The sequence below is a fragment of the Bison bison genome, unplaced genomic scaffold (assembly GCF_000754665.1).
Source record: "Bison bison bison isolate TAMUID 2011002044 unplaced genomic scaffold, Bison_UMD1.0 scf7180017864379, whole genome shotgun sequence".
NCBI lineage: Eukaryota > Metazoa > Chordata > Mammalia > Artiodactyla > Bovidae > Bison > Bison bison.
In genome coordinates, this window is record NW_011494951.1 from 12,385,270 (window position 1) to 12,410,112 (window position 24,843).

General features: G+C 41.0%; 2 protein-coding genes across 7 annotated transcripts in view; both read right to left on the reverse strand.

Annotated features, from left to right (window-relative positions):
- Positions 1-7,887, reverse strand: part of LOC105001213 (zinc finger and SCAN domain-containing protein 31-like) — a 16,674-nt gene extending 8,787 nt beyond the window's left edge. Inside the window, 1 exon segment of the mRNA XM_010857384.1 lies at positions 7,792-7,887. The gene's annotated coding sequence lies outside the window, so the exon portion shown is untranslated.
- A 5,055-nt stretch (positions 7,888-12,942) lies between these two features.
- ZKSCAN8 (zinc finger with KRAB and SCAN domains 8) overlaps positions 12,943-24,843 on the reverse strand; it is a 32,510-nt gene continuing 20,609 nt past the window's right edge. Inside the window, exons 1-5 of one of the 6 annotated variants that reach the window (XR_826832.1) lie at positions 22,824-23,252; positions 21,966-22,177; positions 20,085-20,233; positions 16,194-17,287; positions 12,943-13,267 (exon numbers count right to left, since the gene is read on the reverse strand). Coding sequence is in view for 5 of the 6 variants with exons in the window: in XM_010857338.1 (XP_010855640.1) it covers positions 16,414-17,229 (816 nt within the window). In the remaining variant the exon portion in view is untranslated. Of the gene's footprint in view, positions 13,268-15,421; positions 17,288-20,026; positions 20,234-21,965; positions 22,178-22,823; positions 23,253-24,843 lie in introns of those variants that run through there. The other 5 variants (XM_010857338.1, XM_010857337.1, XM_010857336.1 and 2 more) reach the window with 5 other exon arrangements.

Here is a 24,843-nt window from a genome sequence, read left to right on the forward strand (position 1 = left end):
TATACAGCCTTGATGTACTCCTTTCCCAATTTGGAACCAGTCTGTTGTTCCATGTCCAGTTCTAACTGTTGCTTCCTGACCTGCATATAGGTTTCTTAAGTCAGTTCAGGTGGTCTGGTATTCCCATCTCTTTCAGAATTTTCCTCAGTTTATTGTGAGGAGGCTGGCATACAGCAGTTGGCCAGAGGCCATCCAGATAGAGGAGATCACCAGCAGGGCACAGTCTGCATGAAGGCTATCAAAGGTCTGCTCTGGGACTTCCCATCATCAAGCTGTTGACTTTAAGCAAAGGATATTACCCTCCATAATGGGTGGGCCTCATCCAATCAGCTGAAGTCCTTGAGACAAAACTGAGATATCCTCAAGAGGGAATTTTGCCTTAAAACTGTAACATAGGAATCCTGCTTGCATTCCCTGCCAGCCTACCTTATATATTTTGAAATTAGTAGTTCCCCAGTTGTCTGAAAAAGAAATGCAAAAAAGCAAAATGGCTGTCTGAGGAGGCCTTACAAAAAGCTGTGAAGAGAAGCGAAAAGCAAAGGAGAGAAGGAAAGATATACTCATTTGAATACAGAGTTCCAAAGAATAGCAAGGAGAGATAAGAAAGCCTTCCTCAGTGATCAATGCAAAGAAATAGAGGAAAACAATAGAATGGGAAAGACTAGAGATCTCTTCAAGAAAATTAGAGATACCAAGGGAACATTTCATGCAAAGATGGGCTCAATGAAGGACAGAAATAGTATGGACCTAACAGAAGCAGAAGATGTGAAGAAGAGGTGGCAAGAATACACAGAAGAACTGTACAAAAAAGATCTTCATGACCCAGATAATCACGATGGTATGATCACTCACGCTCACCTAGAGCCAGACATTCTGGAATGTGAAGTCAAGTGGGCCGTAGGAAGCATCACTACGAACAAAGCTAGTGGAGGTGATGGAATTCTAGCTGAGCTATTTGAAATCCTAAAAGATGATGCTGTGAAAGTGCTACACTCAATATGTCAGCAAATTTGGAAAACTCAGCAGTGGCCACAGGACTGGAAAAGGTCAGTTTTCATTCCAATCCCAAAAAAGCCAATGCCAAAGAATGCTCACACTACTGCACAATTGCACTCATCTCACATGCTAGTAAAGTAATGCTCAAAATTCTCCAAGCCAGGCTTCAGCAATATGTGAACCGTGAACTTCCAGATGTTCAAGCTGGTTTTAGAAAAGGCAGAGGAACCAGAGATCAAATTGCCAACATCCGCTGAATCATTGAAAACGCAAGAGAGTTCCAGAAAAACATCTATTTCTGCTTTATTGACTGTGTCAAAGCCTTTGACTGTGTGGATCACAATAAACTGTGGAAAATTCTGAAAGAGATGGGAATACCAGACCACCTGACCTGCCTCTTGAGAAACCTGTATGCAGGTCAGGAAGCAACAGTTAGATCTGGATATAGAACAACAGACTGGTTCCAAATAGGAAAAGGAGTTCGTCAAGGCTGTATATTATCACCCTGCTTATTTAACTTCTATGCAGAGTACATTATGAGAAATGCTGGGCTGGAAGAAGCACAAGCTGGAATCAAGATTGCTGGGAGAAATTTTAATGACCTCATATATGCAGATGACACCACCCTTATGGCAGAAAGTGAAGAGGAACTAAAAAGCCTCTTGATGAAAGTGAAAGAGGAGAGTGAAATAGTTGGCTTAAAGCTCAACATTCAGAAAACTAAGATCATGGCATCCGGTCCCATCACTTCATGGGAAATAGATGGGGAAGCAATGGTTGATTTTATTTTTTGGGGCTCCAGAATCACTGCAGATGGTGATTGCAGCCATGAAACTAAAAGACACTTACTCCTTGGAAGGAAAGTTATAACCAACCTAGAAAAGTGGTCGCTCAGTTGTGTCTGACTCTTTGCAACCCTGTGGACTGTAGACGACCAGGCTCCTCTGTCCATGGGATTTTCCAGGCAATAGTACTGGAGTGGATTGCCATTTCCTTCTCCAGGGGATCTTCCCAACCCAGGGATCAAACCTGGGTCTCCCACATTGTAGACAGATGCTTAACGGTCTGAGCCAAAGCAGAGACATTACTTTGCCAACAAAGGTCTGTCTAGTCAAGGCTATGGTTTTTCCAGTAGTCATGTATGAATGTTAAGAGTTAGACTATAAAGCAAGCTGAGTGCCGAAGAACTGATGCTTTTGAACTGTGGTATTGGAGAATCCCTTGAGTCCCTTGGACTGCAAGGAGATCCAACCAGTCCATCCTAAAGGAGATCAGTCCTGGGTGTCCATCGGAAAGACTGATGTTGAAGCTGAAACTCCAATATTTTGGCCATCTAATGGGAAGAGCTGACTCATTTGAAAAGACCCTGATGCTGGGAAAGATTGAGGGCAGGAAGAGAAGGGGATGACAGAGGATGAGATGGTTGGCTGGCATCACCGACTCAATGGACATGGGTTTGGATAGACTCTGGGAGTTGGTGATGGACAGGGAGGCATGGCGTGCTGCGGTTCATGGGGTCGCAAAGAGTCAGACACACCTGAGCAACTGAACTGAACTGAACAATTGTCTGAGTCAATTCTTAAAAAATATATATACATATATATATATATTTTGTCTGAGTCTATATATATATATTTTTTTTTTCTGAGAATATTGACTAAAATACCAAAATCCTACTAATCCTTAATGTCCAACAAATGTCCACCTTTATATACTTTCCTAATTCTCCCAGGCAGAATTGTTTTTGATTTGTCTTTATTTGTCCTTTTTGTTTTGTATTATAATTATTTTTTCTTGTATATACGCTTAAAATGCATGACACATTTGTAGGCAATAACCATTCTTTAAACACAGTATAAATATAACACATCTTTTGTAAACATGTCCCTAACTCTAAGGTTAGGAAGGCCACAAAGGTCAAATTATTGACATTTAAAGTACGTTTTTAGTATTTGTATTTAAACTAAATTAAGAAATACAAGTATCCCCTGCCTTTTGAAAATCTGCATTATGCCACTTTGCCTTTACAAATAAAGACCTACATTAGTATCTGCTTTTGCTAAATAAAGCTGAAGAGGATTTTACCAAAAAAAAGTGAAAAGTGAAAACGATGTTGAGCATTTGCGTTGCTGCCCATCCTTGTAGAAAGGCATCATGCACCTCAAGCAGCAAGAGTGATGTCACTGGTCCTTCTCTGGGAACTATACTCAGCATCTCAGCATTAAGCCACTATAGCTTTGAACTGTGTCTGTGCCTTACCTTGATTCTGTCCATTTGTTAGCAAGATGTGTCCTAAGGTAACTCCCTCTGCTTTATGCCATTTCAGCTTATGAAAAATTTCATAGCTCTCAGGTATTTCCTACTTGAGCCGCGAAACAAGGCAGAATAAAATAGAAGTGGTATGATGGTAGTAAGAATGAACAACTAGCACCTCCAGAGTTTTTCTTGGGTGGCTATTTACTTATAGCATCCTCATAAAAATATGAATATAGTAAATATCTCACATTTATACACTTTCTACCTTATAAACTTTCCAGTTTCTCAAGTCCTCACAACAGTGGAAAGTATATTTCATTCAAAGAAGACAATACTAATGTTTTTTAGACTGCCTGTTCCAAAGGTTGCAAAGTTAAACCAAAGCATAGTGAGGACATAAACATCCAGATGATTATGTGTGAAGGACAGTGATGGAGCTGAGCTTGAGATAACTACTGGTTTTTAGCATAAATCAGAAAGATGTAGGAAAAGCAGTAAAGATACTCTGCTACCTGATGTCTCTTCAATCCTACTACCAACATGGAATCAAGTCCAACTGTCATGCTGGATGGTCAAAGGTATTTCTGAGATTTTTTGCTAGAGGTAACTGGAGGAGTGGGTATCACTGGGATTCAGAAAGAAAGGGAGAAAAAAGAGGACATATCAATAAAGAGTAGAATTTGAGGGCACAGATATACATTTTAACTCTTTCCTAAACACTATGCCTTTTTTCTAAGTTGACAGAGGGAGCAGCAAGGCCTAAAACTTCATATGCTGCCTTGACATCTTTGAGCCTCATGCATGTGTACTCAGTCGTGTCCAAATCTTTGTGACCCACGGACTGTAGCCCACCAGGCTCCTCTGTCCATGGGATTTTCCAGGCAAGTATACTGGAGTGGGTTGCCATTTCCTCCTCCAGGAGATCTTTCAACACAAAGATCAAACCTGCATTTCCTGTATTGTCAGGTGGATTCTTTCCCACTGAGCCACCTAGCCCTCTTTGAGCATCAGAGGGACCAAAAGCCTAACCATCAATTCCTCCACTCTTGCTGTATATGCCTCCCACCCAGCAGGAAGTGACCCCACTTGGCTAGTTCCCCATCAGCTGGACTAGCTACACTCTACTTGGTTCTCAACCTACTGGGTTTCACCACCTTGCCCACCCCCACAATGAAATTATTTAAACAAGCCAACCACATCCTCCCAAGGAAACCAGGCATCACCTCATCTTATTACTATGAAGCCTGTATTGCAAAGCTCCTGTTTGTTTATTCTGCTCCCAAGTGGCCCTCCTCCCCTAGGCTGTGAGTACACATGACTAATAAACTCTTGTCAATCCCGTCTGTCCAGAGTCAGGTGTCATGTGTTTGGCCATCCCCAGAATCTTAGGGTGGGACTTCCTCTCTCACCAATAGGGTGAAAAGGAGGCAAACAAAACAGCAAGCTATGTCATTGAGTAGTTGCTTTTAAACTTAACTTACCTAGTTAAATAAGTACCTAGCTTACCCCTAATTTAGGTAACTTTAAAAACAATGTCAGTCTCCTCACTCATCCTGCTAAAGTTCTCCTTTGCACTGTATACACACTTAACAGTCTCAGTGGTCCTCCGTTCAAAATATGAGAGCCACTGTGTCATCAGGATATTCAGGGTATGTGATGACAGTGACTTCAAGGAACAAAAGTGCTGAAGGACCACAAAGGAGAAGGATCAAAAGAATGGGAGAAAGAAATAGCAGCATCCATAAAAGACTCAGCCCAAAATGTGGTCTGCTCCAGTGACAAGCTACCAGCTTCTTTCAATCTGATGGATAATACCAAAATGTCTTCTAGTTTGACTACCTAGAATAACAATGATAATGAAGAGACCACATCCCCAATTTCTTCAATTTATTACAAAATGATTAGGTCTGTATTCAGCATAGCTTTCTAAAGTGTTCAGTAAGGCCTGATTGAAGGCTTTCTTACACTTAGGATATAGACACAGACTTCTGCCCTCTGTGGATCCTCTGATGACAAACAAGGTTTGACCTCTGAATGAAGGCTCGGCCACGCTCCTCACACTGGTAGGGCTTCTCCCCAGTGTGGATCCTCAGGTGTTGAGTAAGACTGGTGCTCCCTCGGAAAGTTTTCCCACATTCCTTACACATGTAGGGTTTTTCTCCATTGTGACTTCTCTGATGTTCCATGAGTCCTGACCTCTGAGTGAAGGCCCTCTCACACTCATTACATTTGAACGGTTTCTCTCCAGTGTGGATCCTCAGATGTCCAATAAGATGTGAACTTTGACTAAAGCATTTTCCGCACTCTTTACACCCATAAGGTCTCTTTCCAGTATGGATCCTCTGATGAAGAACCAGGCTTGTGTTTTGACTAAAGGCTTTCCCACATTCATTACACTGATAGCATTTTATTTTATTATGAATTTCCTCATGTGAAAGAAGGGCTGATTTATAACTGATGGCTTTTCCACATTGATTGCATTTATAAGGTTTCTCTCCAGTGTGAATTCTCCAGTGTTGAACAAGCCCTGAGCACTGAGAAAAGGCCTTGCCACATTCCTTACACTTGTGTCGTTTTACTCTTGTGGGGTTGACCTTTTGGTGTTCTGATTTACCCCTATATTGAAAAGTTTCTCCACACTTTGGATCCTGGAAAGAATCCAGTGAATTCCTTTCTGCAGAAATCTGCTTTGGGGCAAATTCACCAGTTGTATTCCTGGCCTTATCAGCTGAAAGAGCAAGTCGATTATTTAAGAGTTGCATATCCCACATAAGGGTTTGAAAGTAAGGTTAGTAATAATAATTGATAACATTACTAAATGCTTATTAACATCAAGGATTATGCTAAATAATCAAGAACTATCATCCTAAGGGTTTGACAGTTACTGTACTTATGAGTCTTAGAGAATAAAAATAAATAAATAAAAGGCTTTTGGGCCTCAGTCCAGATCTAAAAACTCAGAATGGCAGGAATGAAATGTAAATTTCCCAAGAGTCTTCAAAGGGTCCCTAATGAACATACCCTCTTGTATTCATCCCTTGTGTAGTCCAACCCCTTCCCACATAAGATCTAGGCTGGCCTGTGACTTGCTTTATCCAACAGAATATGGTGAAAGTGATGATATATCAGTTCAAGGACTAAGATTCTAAAAGATGCTTTTGAGATCCCTGAGTTACCATGTTAAGAAGTCTAGTTACTCCACTAAAGAGATACATGGAGACTGAGAGAATGAGATAGCCTGAGGCCCATCCATCTCATAATCTTGCTAAGCCCAGTTTTCTAGCCATCTCCTGATCAGCTATGAGATGTGAGTGAAGTATCTCGAGCATCACAGTCCAGGCAAGTCCTCAATACCTACAGCTTCATTTGATATCACATACAGCAGCAGAACCACCCTCTTAATCCCAATCAATCCACAGAATTGTAAGAGATAACATAATGGTTGTTCCTTTTAGCCACTAAGTTCTGGAGTGGTTTGTTCCATGGAAATAGATAGCTAAAACACCAAGTGATCAGTCAGTTTGTGGTGATGCTCACAGCAACACAATAAGCTAGGTAATAGAAACAGAAACTGAAACACAGAAATTAAATAACTGGTCCGTGATCACATGACTAGCCTGGCCTGGAGTTAATCTGAATCTAAAGACTGTGCTCTTTATTTTTATTACAAAAAGAATAGATACTCAAGGTAAAAATTTCAACAGTATAAAAGGCATAAAAGTAGAAAGCCCAAATCACAATTCCTTCTCCATCACCTTGTGTAATCACTGTAACCTTGTTGCCTATGTAATAAATAGCCTATTTTAATCTAATGACTGTTAATTTCTTACTGCATTTATAGAAATATTTTTCCTTCAATATTTTCACACAATGGCCAAAAGATTTTTACATAAAGACATCCACTGATCATTGTTTAAAATAACAAAAATACTGGAAAAAGTCTAAATGTACATCAGTAGGAGACAATTAATTACAATACATGTATGCAACAGAAAACTAAACATTAAAAAGAATAAAATAACTCTACTGATAAGATTGGTGTGTGAAAGCTTGATAAAGGAGATAATTAGGGGACTGGGCTCTGGATTGGCTGGATTGTATATGAAAGGCCCACAGTTGTTAATTCTTAGGAATGGAACTTTTATTTTCATTTTATATCTTTCTACAGTACTTGACTTTTTAAAATATAAACTACCATTATTGTTCTATAATAGCTAATTAAAATATATAATACTAGGGCCCATTGTGGTAAATCTATGGTAGATCTGGGCATCAGTATTTCTTAAACAGTTCCATAATGATTTGGATTCACAGAATTGTAAACCACTATAACAGCCCAGTTAAAAAATACCACATAGCCCAATTCAAAGTGAAATCAACTCTAGATATGCTCACTTTGTAAATAACCTTTTGGTGTTAAATTTATTCTGCTATTTCTAGATAACACTTTTTTTTTTCCCCCACCAGAAATACTACTTTTAGCAGATGCTATGCTCAGTGCTTCTAAAAGATCACAAAGATTCATGGTGTAAAGATTACCATTCTCTTGCAGAGGAAAGTGCTCCCAAGGATCACACTTTAGCTGGACGATCAGTGACTGATTTGTAAGGCTTGCAGGTCTCACTTCCTTCCAGAGCGCTTCTTATTTGCAACGTGCACTGGCTTGGACCTAAGGACATACCAATAGATCTGGTTTTACGAAAGGACCAGAAAGATGGCAATAGCTAACTAAACCTCAGAGTTTGATTAAAAATACAATTTCATACAAGTATAGAAAGTAGAATAAAGAAACCAGTGTCTTAGTCAGCAGAGTTTTAAAGGGAAAACAGAAAGATAATGCTTCAGCCCAGAAAATAATGGTCATAAGTCCCTCTCCTCTTGCTTACTCATGGCCCCTGTCTTTGCTGGTAGACCCCTGGTGAGCTCACAAATGAACAATGGATTACCCTTTTCCCACCTGTTGTTCTTTGCCTTCAAGTTCTGTCTCCAGATTTTCCAGCACAGTCACCACTTCCTCTCTACTCCTTGGATGATACTCCCATACCCTGGCCTGAACCACCTCTGGCAGGATGCTCAGGAGCTGCTCCAACACCAGCTGCTCCAGGATCTGCTCCTTGCTGTGCCTCTCAGGCTGCAGCCACTTTTGGCAGAGTTCCTGGAGCCATCTCAGTGCCTCTCGAGGTCCAGGGGCCTCTTGATAGCAGAATTGTCTGAAGCGCTGACAGAGAAGCTCCTCATAAGTGTGCACATTCCCTAGACGTCCAGGCTTCTGCTCCCAAGTATGGTTCTCCTCTTCCTCTACCTTCACTATTCTCAGACCCTCTGGTTCCTCTGGAGTGTGGACCACAGGAGTCAAGACTGGATCTTCTCTCAACTTGGTAGACATCTTAGACTGCAACGGCTCAGGATAGGATTCACTTGGCTTACATCCCAGGAATCAGGAAGAACCTTAGAATCACATAACTCCTGTGGGAGAAGAACCCACTATTAAAACAGCAAAATAACCAGAGCAGTTAAGAACCTATGTTATTAGTAATGCAGACTCACTGCCAAGGTGATACTCCTGAGTAATGAACTACTGTAAGACAATATTCCTGAGACCCACAAAAACAGATAATTATTGAGAAAGTGCACTTTGCTGCTGATATACAAAATGCGACATAAATATTAGTATCAGAACTTCTATTATGGGAAATAAGGCCACATTCTTAGAATTTAAAGACTTTTTAGTTTATAAAAACTACATTACAGGAAGAAAAGCACATGAGCCAGAGGCTGTGGGATCACCATAGGCCATTTGCCAAGGCTTTCTTCCATGAATATTCATAACCTACCATCCCTTCCTAGAACTGCTTCAGCAGGAAGGGATGGATTTTGGGACACTCCTGTAGAGTCAAAGCACATGAGCAGAGTCAAAGTTATTTTTCCGGTAAAACCTTTATCATCTTTAGAGGAATCAAGTTACTTACACAGAGGAGTAAAACACAAGTTCCATAAACTGGTTATATTCTTCGTTCAGGGAGTAAAGCAATAAGCACCTCACCGTCGGATGAGACACCCCCAGCATCCATAGTGTATGAAATAATGAGAATTAGCAAGCAAAATCTGAGTCGTTTGTGCTACACTATAAAGTTAAAAAAAAAAAAACAAACAGCTACAAATCCAAATCTAACGATAGAGACAAATCGTCACTGAAGCTCATTACCAAGCACCGTGTACACTTGTTGGGGGGAGAACAGGACACCCACGCTGCAAAGAGCCCTCCCTGTCCCACTTGTGCCCCTCGGGACAACAGAGATTGGAAATTCTTCAGCTTGGCTGGGGAGAAGTACGACCGCTCACCCGCAGCTCAGGGGATGGCTGGTGCTCCCCAGAGACTAGCCCTGGCAAGTAGTTAAGAGAAAACTGTAATCACCATCTCGCCGGACCAACCAGGAACCAGAACCGCAGAGCAAAAGGCGCCCAGAACCACGAGGCCGCTTCCGATGCCCGCCTAGGAATACGGAGGCGTGGTCCTCTCTATGATCTTCTTGATCGCGGGTTTTGCTACCTTCTCCTGGTTCGGCCAAGGTGGGGGCAGCACTTGACTCTGGCAGTTTGAATTTTTACTCCCTTCTCTCTCCCACTGCCTCCTGAAGAAATCCGAGCCGATGCATAAAGGTTAAATCACCCACAAAGTTGCTGCGGGTTAGCTACCAGCCCTTTTTGTAGTGTATTTATTATTGATGAGTGAAAAGTTCTTTTTACATTCTGGGTATGAGCTGTTATATGAACACCAGATACTGGCTCCCACTTCCCTTTTTATTCCCAGTTATGTCTTTTTGCTGAAAAATAGCTTTAAAAAACGTTATAGTTTTTAAAGAGTACTTTTAGGTTTATAGAAAAAGCTTCCCGTATGTCCCCTCCAAACCCCTTTCCTGGCTACATACAAACCCTATTATTAACATCTTGCATTAGTGAGGTATCTTTGTTACAGTTAGTGAGCCAATATTGATCAAGTATTATTAACTGAAGTCCATAGTTAATATTAAGTTTAATATCAACTGTGTAGTCCAGTCTATGGGTTTTGGAAAATATACAACATGCATCAACTGTTACAAGTATCATACTCAACAGTTTAATTGTCCTAAAATTTCCCTATGCTCCACACATTGATCTTTTCCACACTCCCCCACCCCAACAGCCCCTGATCTTCCTACTGTCGCCATACTTTTGCCTATTCTACAATGTCATGTATTAATAGTTGGAATCAGTTTGTAGCCTTTTCAGACTGGTCCCTTCACTTAGCAAAATGTATATAACCTTTTCCCGTGAGTTTTCTTCTTTCTGGCCACACCATGCAATATGTGGGATTTTAGTTCCCTGACCAGGGATCAAACTCAGGATCCTTGCACTGGGAACACGGAGTCTTTACCACTGAACTACCAGGGAAGGAAGTCTCTCACCATGGATTTTCATGGCATGATAGTTTATTTCTTTTTACTGCTGAATATTCTATTATCTGGATGTACCAGTTTGTTAATTCACGAAACTACTAAAGGAAACCTTGCTTGCTTCCACGTTTTAACAATCATGAATAAAGCTTCTAAGAACACTCTTGTGCAGGTTATTTTGTGGACATGTTTTCGGTTCATTGGGATAAATACCAAGGAGTGAAAACTGCTGAGTAAAAGAGTATGTTTACTTTTGTAAGACACTGCTGAACTGTTTGCTGAAGTGACTACCATTTTGGATTCCCACCAGGAATGTATGAGAATTCGTTGCTCCACATCCTCATCAGCATTTGGAGTTGTCACTGTTTAGCACTTCAGCTCGGAGAAGGCCATGGCACCCCACTCCAGTACCCTTGCCTGGAAAATCCCATGGATGGAGGAGCCTGGTAGGCTGCAGTCCATGGGGTCACAAAGAGTCACACAGACTGAGCAACTTCACTTTCACTTTTCATGCATTGGAGAAGGAAATGGCAACCCACTCCAGTGTTCTTGCCTGGAGAATCCCAGGGACAGGGGAGCCTGGTGGGCTGCCGTCTATGGGGTCGCAGAGAGTCGGACATGACTGAAGTGACTTAGCAGCAGCAGCAGCACTTTAGCTATTTTAATAGGTGTATGGTGGTATCTTAACTTGCAATTTCCTAATGACATATGATTTGGAGCATCTATTCATGATTATTTGCCATTTGTGTATCTTCTCTGGTAAAGTGTCTGTTCAGATCTTTTGCCCATTTAAACAACTGAATTATTTTCTTATTGTTCAGTTTTAGGAGTTCTTTATATATTTCAGATGCCAGTATCTTTTCTTTTCTTTTTGGCTGCACTGCATGGCATGTGGGGTCTTAGTTACTGGACCAGGGATCAAACCCATGCCCACTGTGTTGGAAGGGTGGAATCCTAACCATTGACCACAAGTTAAGTCCTCCAGGTTTTTTTTTTTTTTTTTAAATCTATTTTATTATAGTTGATTTACAAAGCCATATTTAGTTTCAGGTATACAGCACAGTGATTCATATACATATCCATACAAAATAATGTATATAAGATATACATAGGGTTTTGTTCCAGTATGGATTTTCCAGTGTATAAGATAAAGTTTTTAAGTGAAGGTCTTCTCACATTTTAATATTGATGGGTTTTCTGGTAATAAATTCTGGCTTCCAAATGAAGGCATTCCCCCACTCACTATATTCATAATGGTGTTCTCCACTGTGGGTTCTTTGGTGAGTGACCAGACTTAAAACACAATGAATCCATATACTCTTTAACACCGCTAAGTTTTCTCTTCAGTGTGGATTCTCTGATGTTTAGCAAGGCTATCACAGAACTTAAAGGCTTTGCCACACTCAGGACACAAATAAGGCTCCTGTCCAAAATGAATTTGCTTACGTTTAATGAGGTATAAGCTCATATACGGAGAAGGCAATGACACCCCACTCCAGTACTCTTGCCTGGAAAATCCCATGGACGGAGGAGCCTGGTAGGCTGCAGTCCATGGAGTCGCTAAGAGTCGGACACGACTGAGCGACTTCCCTTTCGCTTTTCACTTTCATGCATTGGAGGAGGAAATGGCAACCCACTCCATTGATCTTGCCTGGAGAATCCCATGGACAGAGGAGCCTGGTGGGCTGCCGTCTATGGGGTCACACAGAGTCGGACACGACTGAAATGATTTAGCAGCAGCAGCAGCAGCAAGCTCATACAGAAGGCTTCTGACACTGAAGATATCCCTAAAGTTTCTCTTGTCTGACAATATCATTCCAGTGTCTGAAGATTTTGCCACATTCTTTATTCTCATGAAACTCTTCTCAGGATGGCTTCTCTGTTGTTTAATGAGACTTGGATTACACAAAGGTCATTCCAAGTTGAGGATCTATAAGGCTTTCTTTAACTTTGGACATGCTGGTGCTTGGTCAGGGCTGCTGGGGTGCCAGGGTTCATTTTATTAGGGAGGGGGTATTTTTGAATGACTGATTTCCACTCCCTTTACAATGAGTGGCTGCTACTTTTATTACAGTTGAAGTTGGAAACTCTACACAAGCTGAACGGAGAATTTCCCACACCCGGAGCATTGACAAGACTGAGTGAAGCTAAAGTCACTCAGTCATGTCTGACTCTTTGACTATACAGTCTGTGGAATTCTCCAGGCCACAATACTGGAGTCAGTAGCCTTTCCCTTCTCCAGGGGACTGTCCCAACCCAGGGATTGAACCCATTTCCCACATTGTGGGCAGATTCTTTACCACCTGAGCCACAAGGGACTGAAATTCAGAGTAAATTCTCCCAGGTGTTCTTAGGCCTTTTTATCTGAGTACTATTCTCCCTGGTTTGAGGCAAAGTAAATTGTGTGTCCACAAACGGGCTCCTCCCTCACTTGGGTAAATTATTCAGAAGCTTATGAACTTGTCCAATGTGGAGCCCCTGATGATGCTCCCATTTGATCTTCTGAACATCTCCTTCTGTGTTAGACTTCTGGAAAATTCTGCTTTGAAACAGACTCCTTGTTTAAGGCCAGGAGTTACCATCTGAAAGAACAGGTTGATAATGATATTAGCACCTTTTCCCAGAGCAGAAAAAGTGTCAAATGTAACATATATGAGAGTAGCCTACAGAGAGAAGTTACAAAAAACAAAACTCTTTCTGTGCTTAAGTTCTAAGTAAGAAAATACACTTGCTATTCCTTTAATTGCAGCTTTTCAGTATTTTCTTGTTTCTTGGGTTTATTTTACTGTGCTCTAAGATCTCAAAATGGATGTTTAGAGCAATTTTCTTTTTTTCAGCTTTGCTTTTACTTTAAATATAGCATCTAAACTTTTAAATGAAATAATTTAACCTAAGGAGCCTGAAAAAGTACCTGCAACAGATTAGATAAATGTAAACTACTCATTATTAGTATTATCACTAATGTAAAGCAGAAAGGAGGAACTGGTGCAGAGACTCATTTATTCAAGAGCTCTTGTGAACATAACAATACATAAAGTAGTAGATTAAAAAAGAAGTCATCACATAACAAAGCATTTTACAATCTATTTGGAGAGATTATAAAGATCTCAAAGCTGTAGGGGATATCAGAGAATACCTGGCCTCTCTCCTTATTTTTAAGGATGTAAAACTGAGACCCAGCCAGGTGGATTAGCCTAAGTAATCCTAAATGAATTACCTCTAAAAGTTACTTAGAGATAGAGACAGGTTGAGACTGCTGCTGCTGCTAAGTCACTTCAGTTGTGTCCGACTCTGTGCGACCCCATGGACGGCAGCCCACCAGGCTCCCCCGTCCCTGGGATTCTCCAGGCAAGAACACTGGAGTGGGTTGCCATTTCCTTCTCCAATGCATGAAAGTGAAACGTGAAAGTGAAGTCGCTCAGTCGTGTCTGACTCCTAGCAACCCCATGGACTGCAGCCTGCCAGGCTCTGCTGTCCATGGAATTCTCCAGGAAAGAATACTGGAGTGGGTTGCCATTTGCTTCTCCAGGGGATGTTCCCAACCTTTTAAGGCCCACTGTAGTACGTAAACATCTTTCAGATTCAGGTTGTAGCACAGCGGTTAAGAGAAAAGATTGTCAAGTTAAATTTCTGGTTTCAGTTCCCTGCTCTACCATTTCTAGCTGCATGACCTTGGACAAATTACTTAATGTCTCTGTTTCTCAATTTCTTTAGCTGTAAAATGGGAGTATAGTTAAGTCCCCTACATACAAATGAGTTCCATTCTAAGAGCGTGTTTCTAAGTCCAGTTTGTTCTTAAGTCCAACAAAGTTAGCCTAGGTATCCGACTAATAGTCGGCTATATAATACTGTAGTGTAATAGGTTTATAATACCTTCCACACAAATAATACATAAAAACAAACACAAAAAATAGAACATTTTAATATTATAGTAAAGTATCTTGAAAAGTACAGTACAGCAACAGTTACATCACTGTTGCTTTTATGCTTGCTTCTGGACATTTTGGGCTTGAAATAAAGATACTATATTACTGTACTCTATACAGTACTGTAAAGTACACAAAAGCATAACCACTTGTAGAGGATGCACATACATGACAATGTACATCAGACAGGTGAACTAACTTACATGACTGGGAGAAAGTCAATGCTTAGGTAGGTTGATAAGGAGTCCAGGCTCCCAGAGGAGGAGGAGGAGGAAGGGGAGGGGGAGGGGGAGGAAGAGAAAGAGGTCTGGAGTTCTTGAGGAGTCATGTTTCTCCTTCTTGAGAACCTTCTGACTAATCCTGTAATCTTAAAATGTAAATTGTGGGAGTGGGTCTAGTAAGACCTTTCTATTGTTAGTTCTAATCCTGTCATCTTAAAATGTAAGTTGTGGGAATGACCTTTACAATATTGGAGACATTCTTTTGATTTACTGTAATAACAATTGAAAAAGTATATAGCTCTCTTGCTAAGACTAGTGAGGGGGCACTCTCTGCCTGCTTCTAATGTCTATGTCAGAAGCTGTCTCTGTCCTTTTTCTCTGTAATAAAACTTCTGCCACACAAAAGCCCTGAGTGGTCAACCTTGGTCCCTGATCCTGAAGCTAAACTTTCTTCTTAAGAGATCATGAATCCAACACCATTCACTGTAAGCTATCAACTGGACATGTGCATGCATGTTCGAATCTTTGAAAGTTCGCAACGTGAAGGTTCATATGTAGGGGACTTACTATATAGTAGTATGTATGTCATATCATCATGTTTTTATTGAGAAAAATACACATATAAGGCACTCAGAGAAAGCCCGGGCACAGAAAACATTGCATAAACATTGGCCAATATGGTGGATACACTATTTCAACGATAGATTATATTACTTTCCTTAGGTATTCCCTGTCCTCTATATAAGCTTTACTTTTTTTCAACCATATGGATGGGGGAAAAAAGCTTGGTTAGCTGACTTGCTTTGCCTAACAAAACCTAAGGGGAATGACATATGCTCCTCCTGAGTAGATGTTTTTAAAGTCATCATGTGGTCCTACCTGTTTTTCTTTTGCCAAAAAGTATAGCATATTCAAGGCAGAAATATTCTTTTGGCCTGGATCCTAGAGCAGTGAGAATGTGTTGCATTATAACACAAGCAAAAACGAAACACAGTCAAGCCTTTAATTACTTACTGCAATAGCATTAGCAAGAGGCCCAACAAGAAAAAAGTGCTGGCTCCTGCAGTGCTTTTTATTCTCATCCATGGAATAGCGGCAGGCAAGGGTCATGTGAAATCAGGACAGGTGTGGGGATTGTCTCACTGCCAAGACAGCACCAAAAAAGACTCCAATATTTCCAGATTCAAAGAGGACATGTTAGTCTCCACCAACCAACATCACTTCCAATTTCAAAATTTAATGTTTCATCTATAAACTGGTACCAACAATAACAACAAAATGTTTGCACATAAAAAAAGTAAAAATTATGTTGGAAATACTGAGGTTGCACTTACTAAAACACAACAAACTACATTATTTACCTTATGATTTGTAAAGCTGCATTCTCAGAAGTGGGTATGATTATAGAGACTCAGTCGATCATTATAATGGTGAAGTCATTTTTCACTGACTTCTCATTTCTCTGATATTCCAAGAAATTGAAGTGTCAACTAAAGCATTAACTTTTGTCATACCCTTCTTGTGGTGACAACTTCTGACTTGAAAAAAAAAAAGGCCTTTGTAATGTCTTCACCATGTAAGTCATTGATCACACTTTCCTTTAGCGTGTATTTTCTGGTGTTTAGTAAGATTAGAGCTCCCACGGAACGCTTTCCCACACTCATCACACTCGTATGGTTTCTCTCCAGTATGGATTCTCTGGTGATGAATAAGCGTTGAGATTTGGCTGAATGCTTTTCTGCATTCTCCACATTTATAGGGCTTTTCTCCAGAATGAATCCTCTGATGATTAATAAGGGCTGAGTTCACATAGAAGGCCTTCCCACACTCCTTACACTCATATGGCTTCTCTCCTGTGTGGATTCTCTGATGTTTGATAAGGGCTGAACTCACACTGAAGCCCTTCCCACACTCATCACACTCATAAGGTTTCTCACCAGAGTGGATTCTCTGATGTTTGATGAGGTCTGAGCTCACACTAAATGCTTTGCCACATTCATTACATTCATAGGGTTTCTCTCCATTGTGGATTCTCTGATGTATAATCAGGTGTGCCCTCACACTGAAAGCTTTCCTACACTCATTACAAGCATAGGGTTTCTCACCAGTGTGGATTCTTTCATGCACAGTGAGAGTTGAGCGTACACTGAAGGCTTTTCCACAGTGATCACACTCATAGGGTTTCTCTCCAGTGTGGATTCTCTGATGTCGAACAAGGCCTGAGCTCTGAGCAAACTTCTTTCCACATTCACTGCATGTATACCGTCTTTCTTCTGCAGACCTCGCCTCATGACTTTCTAACTGGTCCTCATACCAGTTATAAGAAGCTTTTTCATTCTCAGGAATCTGTAAAGTATACCCATTATATGTGCTGGGGACCTTCTGGTGTGGATCCATCCTTACAAAAATCTTCCCTTCAGAATTAACACCTTGTTCATACCTTTGGCCTTGATTCCTGAAACAATAAACACACCTTTCAAATGCGATTTATTCCCTGCAGCTAAAGCAATATGACTTGGGTTTGATTCCTGGGTGGGAAGATGCCCTGGAGAAGGGAATGGCTACCCACTTCAGTATTCTTGCCTGGAGAATTCCATGGACAGAGGAGCCCGGTTGGCTACAGTTCACGGGTTTGGAAGAGTCAGATATGTCTGAGCAACTTAAAAAAGCAATATGATGTGATAAAGACTTAACTAGGACTCTCACACATGTTCCACAAACCTAGGACACACTGATCAAATGTAGTCAAATCAAATGTTTAATTATTTGGTACTACCACTAAACTCCTGGAATGAACACCTGACTAATATACTATTTAAATATATACTTTAAAAGGGCAACTCAAACACGAAATCTGGGCTGTAAGTGAGTATATAAAATAACATAGTTTCTACTTAAAAAGACTTTTTGTCACATTTAATTAAATTCGGAAACAAGATAGGAGTTGAAGAGATTTGCAGATAGTAGAACAGATGAAGGAGCACAGGAATAGAGAAGGCAAAAAATTAGAAATTCAACTGATATTGAATTAATTTGGGAAAACAACAATAACATCATCATTGTTTTACCACTCACAAGTCCACACTATTTGTGTTAGAAGAGAGATATGGAGATTAAATAAGCTCTGTCTACTGCTACCACTATTACTGCTGCAGCTGATGAGGCTACGGCAGAGAGTATTTTAGCAACAGGGATGTTTTGTTTCCTCTGGAATTGTGACAGAATAGATCCTCCATCTATCCAAAGAAGGGTCCATTCCATCTTTGTAATTTAGACCAATGTGTGGATAACTTGTTGTATTGTTCCCACTCTCTTATACCCTGACAATACTTTATCAATTCTATCTCCAAACTTAATAAAACTTTTGCTTCAAACTCAAATTCCACAAATTATCACCCTCTGCCTTTTTCCATTTTACAAGTTGTTTTATGTGTCAATGTCATAAGTTGACAGTGTGAACCCTTGATAAGAATGGCATTTCACCTCTGTGGTCTTCCTCCCCCAAATCTCTAACCTCAGTATAGTAATGACAAAAACATCAGTCAAATTTCAACTGAGTAGCATCCTACAAAAAACCTGACAAGTATGCCTCAAAAATGTCAAGGTCATCAGAACCAAGGGAAGTGTGAGAAAGTGTCACAGCCAAGAGGAACATATGGAGACATGACAATTAAATGTAACATGGTATGCTGGATGGGATCCTAGAATAGAGAAAGGACATTAGGTAAAAACTAAGGAAGTGTGAATAAAGTATGGCCTTTAATAATAATAATATGCAATAGTAACTCAAGAGTTGTGTTAAATATATTACATAAGGTAAGATGTTAACTATAGGGAAACTAAATGTGGGGGGGATATAAGAACTCTCTGTACTACTTTCACAATTTTTCTGTAAATCTAAAATGACCAGATCTCAGAATCTACTCCAAAAGTTTTATTAAAAAATTTGTCTATGTTTTTGAACAGGTAATATACAATTCAAAAGTTAAAATGATCTAAAAAGTACAGAGAAAACTTGTTTCCACCTTGATTCCCCCTCAGTTTGCCACCTCCACAGGTAGCCAATTTTATTAGTTTCCTGCATCTTTCTAATGTTTCTTTACACAAACATGTATATTTTAAGCCTCTAACTTCCTTAATTCAGATTCAAGACCTACAAACCAGTCACAAGTTTATTGTCACATGGACACTACATTCCACATGGCTTAGGAACTGTGCCATTTATTTCTAAGTGATGCTGTTTTATCAAGTTTCTCTGAACAGTAAGTAGCTCTTTGGCAATACTGAAAAAGGCTCACTTGGTGCACAGTTCACAAACAAATGAACCCTTGCCCAAAGTCCAGAAATGTGGTTACCATGGAGCATATGGTGCAAGCTGCTTTGTCCTTAGCAAAACATGGAGAACTCCTAGTCCTACCCAAAGCCCCTTTGGTCTGTAGCTTGCTCACACCTGAATTAGCCTTTCCTGTGGCTGCTTCAGTGCGCTTTTTTCCTCTGAGCCCCAAATTGCTGACATTGATTTAAGCAACTATAAAGGACAATATATACAATACTTTTCTGAATTATCTTAAGGCTATAATATGTATAAAGTACCTCTCTGATGTTGTTATCAGTTACTTTAACATTTTTAATGTCAAAGAAAAGGTATCAAGAAAAAAGAGGGACATTTGCTCTCATCTTTTAAACAGAAGAAAACGGCTGGAGGCGGAGGGGAAACGCAATGTAGATATCAAAAGAAAGGAGCTTTCATGAATGTTCAGCTAAACTGAGTTTTTTTTCTTTGAGGCAAATGAAAATATTTCAAGAACATCCAAATAAAACTGTCGAGTGTCGGTGAGCTACTGAAGTTATCACAACAAAGCAGCGCTGGGGACACAGGGTCAAGAGAAAAGGTCTCCATTCTCCGACTCCCCTTCCTCGCACCCCAAAATAGGGCTTTGCCAGAAAAGCGAGAAGAGGCACTCCAGCGACTGTCAGTCCTCCGGGACTCTGAGACACTGTAGGGGAATTTCCAGTGCCAGTATGGCAACGACCCAGAGGACAGGGAGGAGGGAAAGGACAGAAAAAAAGGACGAGGGAAAGGAAAAGGGAGTAAAAAAGGGAGGTGTGTGCGAAGAAGAGGCAGAGAGAGGAGGGGCGGCAGAGTGAGGGGCAGGTCTGAGGCAACCAGGTGGAGAGCTTAGTAACCACCCACCTAGGGGGCCCTTCGCCCAAGAGCTTACTCCACACCCAGGAGAAAGTCGAAGTCTCACCCGGAAAACCGTGGTTTGACGAACCAAGGGGCCTTTGATGCCTGCAGTGGCCTCCAGAGGTCGACTTCCGCAGAACCCCGCCCCAGACACCAAGTCGTCCGCTCTAGGATCCTGGAGGCTTCCCTCTCAGTGGTTCGTGAGAGGAATCTCTGAAAGGAGCAAGAGAGGAGACGATTCTATTTATATACAAAAAAAAAAAAAGCATTTTAGGCTTTTTAGCTCTTTTAATCCTGGGTAGCACAGTGGTAAAGAACTGCCTGCCAATGTAAGAGACGCAAGAGACTGGGTTCAATCCCTGGGTGGGTAAGGTCCTCTGGAGGAGGAAAGGGCAACCTGCTCCTATATTCTTGCCTGGAGAATACGATGGACAGAGGAGCCTGGCGGGCCACAATCCATGGGCTCGCAAAGAGTGGGACAAACCTGAGCTACTGCGCACACACAGACACAAACTTGCAGGGCAGACATTACAGTCATCCTCTCATGTATAAGAAATCTGAGAAACAGATAAATTTTCTGAGGTTGGGCAACTAATAAGAGAGCAGAGATGAAATTTGAACCTAGATCTGTTTAGTCTACTCTTTTCACTTGCCACCCAGGGCAACCAGTGAATGGATCTTCAAGGCTTAGGTCTCAGAAAGTAATTCTTACATTGGTTTGTAAATTTAACACTATTCCAATAAAATATGAACTTTTTAATAAGTAGATTTTAAAGTTAATATAGAAAACGAAACAAGCAAGACTCTGCATGGAAAAGCTGAAGAAGGGCAATGAAGGGGCAGTTATAAGGCAAGTGCAGAGAAAAAGAGAGTAAGCTGGGAAGTCAGGCAAGAAGAGGGAAATTTATTAGAGGGAAATGACAGAGTGACTGGCCCTTAAAGAGAACCAGTGTCCTCCCTTTCTGACAGGGTCTCTCTTATACCCTGCCAATGAAAAATTCTCTGAAGGGATGGTTAATTTTTAGCCTGTAGTTGAGTCCTGTGGTCATAGCCGGAGGTCTGGAATCTGGTGGTCTCATAGCTTTGAGAAGGTAGGCGCCAGTGAGAAATCAGTATGTTGTTTGGGCAATTTGGTCAGTCTCAAGGATCACTGTGATTTTATACTTCGTTTGTGAGGTCAACATAATGAGCCACCTTAATAATGAGACCCTATGTGGGCCCTATCAGCAGTTGCTCTAAAGAATTTTAAATATGTATTACAAAGCCTCGGTAATTAAACAGTGTGGCACTGGTGAGCAAGATAGATGTAAGGGAGATGTTACATCCAGATCTTCAGAAAACTGCAGAATGTCAAAGTTTAACACTTAACGATTCTCCAGTAGGGAGATTACTATAGGAAGAAGGGCCCCTATAATTAATATTTCAATGGTATATTCCTGGCTAGGATCTGGACAGTGGTTCTCCTTCTGTTGCCAGAGTTGACGTTTACTGATAGAGCACTTCTTTACTGTGTGCAAGACATGGGACCTAGAAAAAAACACGTGAAATTATGAGAGAATCACTGTATAAGCAAATAAATCAGCAGAGTAGGGCAAGTTCCAGGAAAGTAAGGAGAGGAAGAAATAAGTACAACAAATATCTAGATAGCACTTCTTATGTACTACGTAATGTTCATGCAATGTAAAAGGCAGGTGCTTTTATCATCCTCATTTACAGATGAGGAAATGGAAGTATAGACAGTCCAACTTTAGACTTGCATGCCTAAAACGTAGGGAAAAGAAAGAATCACTAACAGGCTAAAAGTTTTAAGATAACAATAAATACCTCTCCTTTGCTGCTCTATCTTCTAGGTTTATCCAACTCCCTCTTGAGGTCCTCCAAATTAGCCACCTTCCCAACCCTCTCCCACCACCCGCTTCCCACAATGTGGCTCCCATTCCCAGACCTGGTATTACTCAGCAGAAGAGTCAGGAACTGGGCTCAGTCATTGTCAAAGGAGCTGCAGGAGCCAGCTCAGAGCAGAGTTTTCTAGTAACAGAATCCTTGGAACCAACAAAAGCAGCTCTTCTAAAAATTCAGACAGGCAGCTTTCTTGTAACTGGACAGTCTGCAATTCAGTAAGATTCCTCGCGAGGGCCTCCCTTTTCTGCAATACTTCTGTAAAAGAAACATTAATTTACTCAAAGAGAAAGCAGACTGCCATAGCTGTTAAGCTGTTAATTACTGTGGGTTATGGAAGGGGGGTAAAAAGCCATGTCAAATAAGGGGCTAACTTGCAAAGGGCTATCTGATCACAGACTGGGATTAGCATGCGTGGCCCTGCTCCACAGGAATCTCCTTGGGAGCACTACTGGGAGAGCAGATGGAGAGGTGTGTCAGGAGAGAACAGCACCGCCCTTGATGGAAGGCGGGTCTGCCCTTTTTTTCCAGGTGTGGACGGAAAAATTACTGCTAAAGGGGAACGCCAAGCTGAAATAAAGATGTATTCTGCATTCTAAGGGAAATATGGACACAGAATGCAGTTGTGGACGAGGAAACCTTCTAAATTCAGATCTCCTAGTACTTATTTCCAAACATTTGCTGTTTCTCCCTTTTGTTTGGGATGGCAAGCTGAGGGATTTCGTGGTCATTGATTCCAAATGTACCAGGTGTACACGTTGTTAATGTGATTCAATAAAACTCTGAAGACCTCAGGAAAGATTGGAGTTTAATCCCAAGAGTAGTTCCAAATGTGTACTCCAGCAGCAGTAAATCGTTAAGAAAAACCCTTCCCCGGGAGTTTGCATCTGGGGTTATTGCTCACCGTCCCGCCTCTCGAGGTTCACACCCACGATTCACCCCGGCCCGCCCAGGGAGAGGGAATCCAAGGGATTGCACCTGAGCAGTGCCCACCACACTACAGTCCAAGAGCAAAGGACCCTACTGCAGCCAGAGAAGCAACCAGCTCCGAGAATTCCTCGTGGGCGGAAGTCTCTCAGCACTTCCGGGGCGGGGCCTCACTTGCATCCTGACTGCCAGTCGTGGGTTCGGGGGCTGGCTGCAGGTTTCGTTCCTGCTTATTTTTGTGAGAGCACCTAAACCGAGTTTTACCAAGATTCGCAATCCCTGCCTCACCCGTCACAAAGGTGATTTTTTACTTCCTGATTTTACCCAGGGTAGAACCAGCCTTGAATATTGGAATTTAAAGACTTCAGCTGGGAAAGGACATCTCCAGTGTTACAGGATTCCTAAAACCGACACACTGGACGGCAGGAGCTCCGGTTTTCATCGTTAGTGTTCTGAATGCCAATGCTGCACATCCTATGTGCTTTCTCCAAGATTACGGGCCGACCTGAGAGAGCAAGACCTTCAAAAAGGGGCTGCAATAATGCAAAATCCCTTGGACTACTCAGGCGTTCATTAAAGAACTCAGGACACCAGTGTACTGGTTTGGACATACAAGCTGATAAAAATACGACAAGAGGCGGCACTAAGTATGAATACATTCTATGGCACTGTATGAATCAAGAACATAAAACAAGGGTCATAACTGGTCAAAGAAGCAAAGCCTCCGGAAGCCTGGATTCTGTTTCCACCTGTACCATTAACTTAATGGATCACCTGGTGCAAGCCACATGACCTCTTTAGGACCTTCCCTTACAGAATAATGGACTGGAAAATGATTTCAAGTCACTTCCAAACCTAGCATTCTACAGACTAATTAAACACATCAGAGCACAATTATTTCTTTGATGTATTACATACTTATTTTTCTAACTCTGGGATTGATCCTTTTAACATCTATCAAAAGTACCATTGAGTTGCAAAAAGAGACTAGTTTTTAAAAAGTTGTCTTTTACACTACTTAATTTCTTAATTGTATTTCTGACTAGCCATATTTCCCCCTACATGTGTCTTCTTAAGCAGGATTAAGAGTATGTTAAAAACTTTATGTGGGTCTGCTTGGGGTTTCCTTAGGAGTTAGCAGTCATTCCTGTCTAGTGGCTGCCCAAGGGGTGGTTTAGGGTCACGTGTTGTCCCCAAAGCTAAATCTTTGATTTGTAGGCTCCCTGCTAAAGAGATAGACCCCAGTGTTTTATCTTTCATTTTATGGGAAAAAACAAGATACAGAAGGCTAAAACTAGACTTGTACTCCTACAACACCTTCCACTTTGGAAGGCAGATCTGATGCTGAGAGCAACCTTAAAACATACATGTATGTTGCTGTGAACTCCAAACATTAAGGCTTTCATAATATTACAGATTATAAAATATATAAACAGATTCTCATAAAGCTTGGCATAGCTGATTTTTCTAATTGTAAAAAAAATCTAGTATTTTCTCTCCCTTTTGCTATATACCTTAAATATACCTAGACCAGGGTTTCTCGGGCACTATGAAACATATAGAACTTGGGAATGTTTTCTTTTGTGGGGGCTGTCTTGTGCACACAGAACGTTTAGCAACATCTCTAGCCTCTATCCATTAGATGCCAGGGGTATCCCAGCCATCCCTTGATAGTACAACCAAAACTGTCTCCAGATTGTTAAATTTCTCCAGTTAGGAACCAATGGTCTACCTGAGACACAAAAAGCCTATTTTCAAGCACTTTTGCAATGATAAGCAGTAATCTTTAGAGTTTCCTATTTTCCTTCTTAACCAACAAACAAATCTGAACAAATGAAAAGTTTCACATTTCAACTTTTCACACATACCCTAACATTAAATTTTTTTGTCTTCCATCTTCAATGCAGTTATTGATGTATAATGGAAATGGGTCTGTGCATAAAATGAAGAGACATATGTCCTTGAAAGCAGTGTAAATATTTCTGTAGATAGAACAC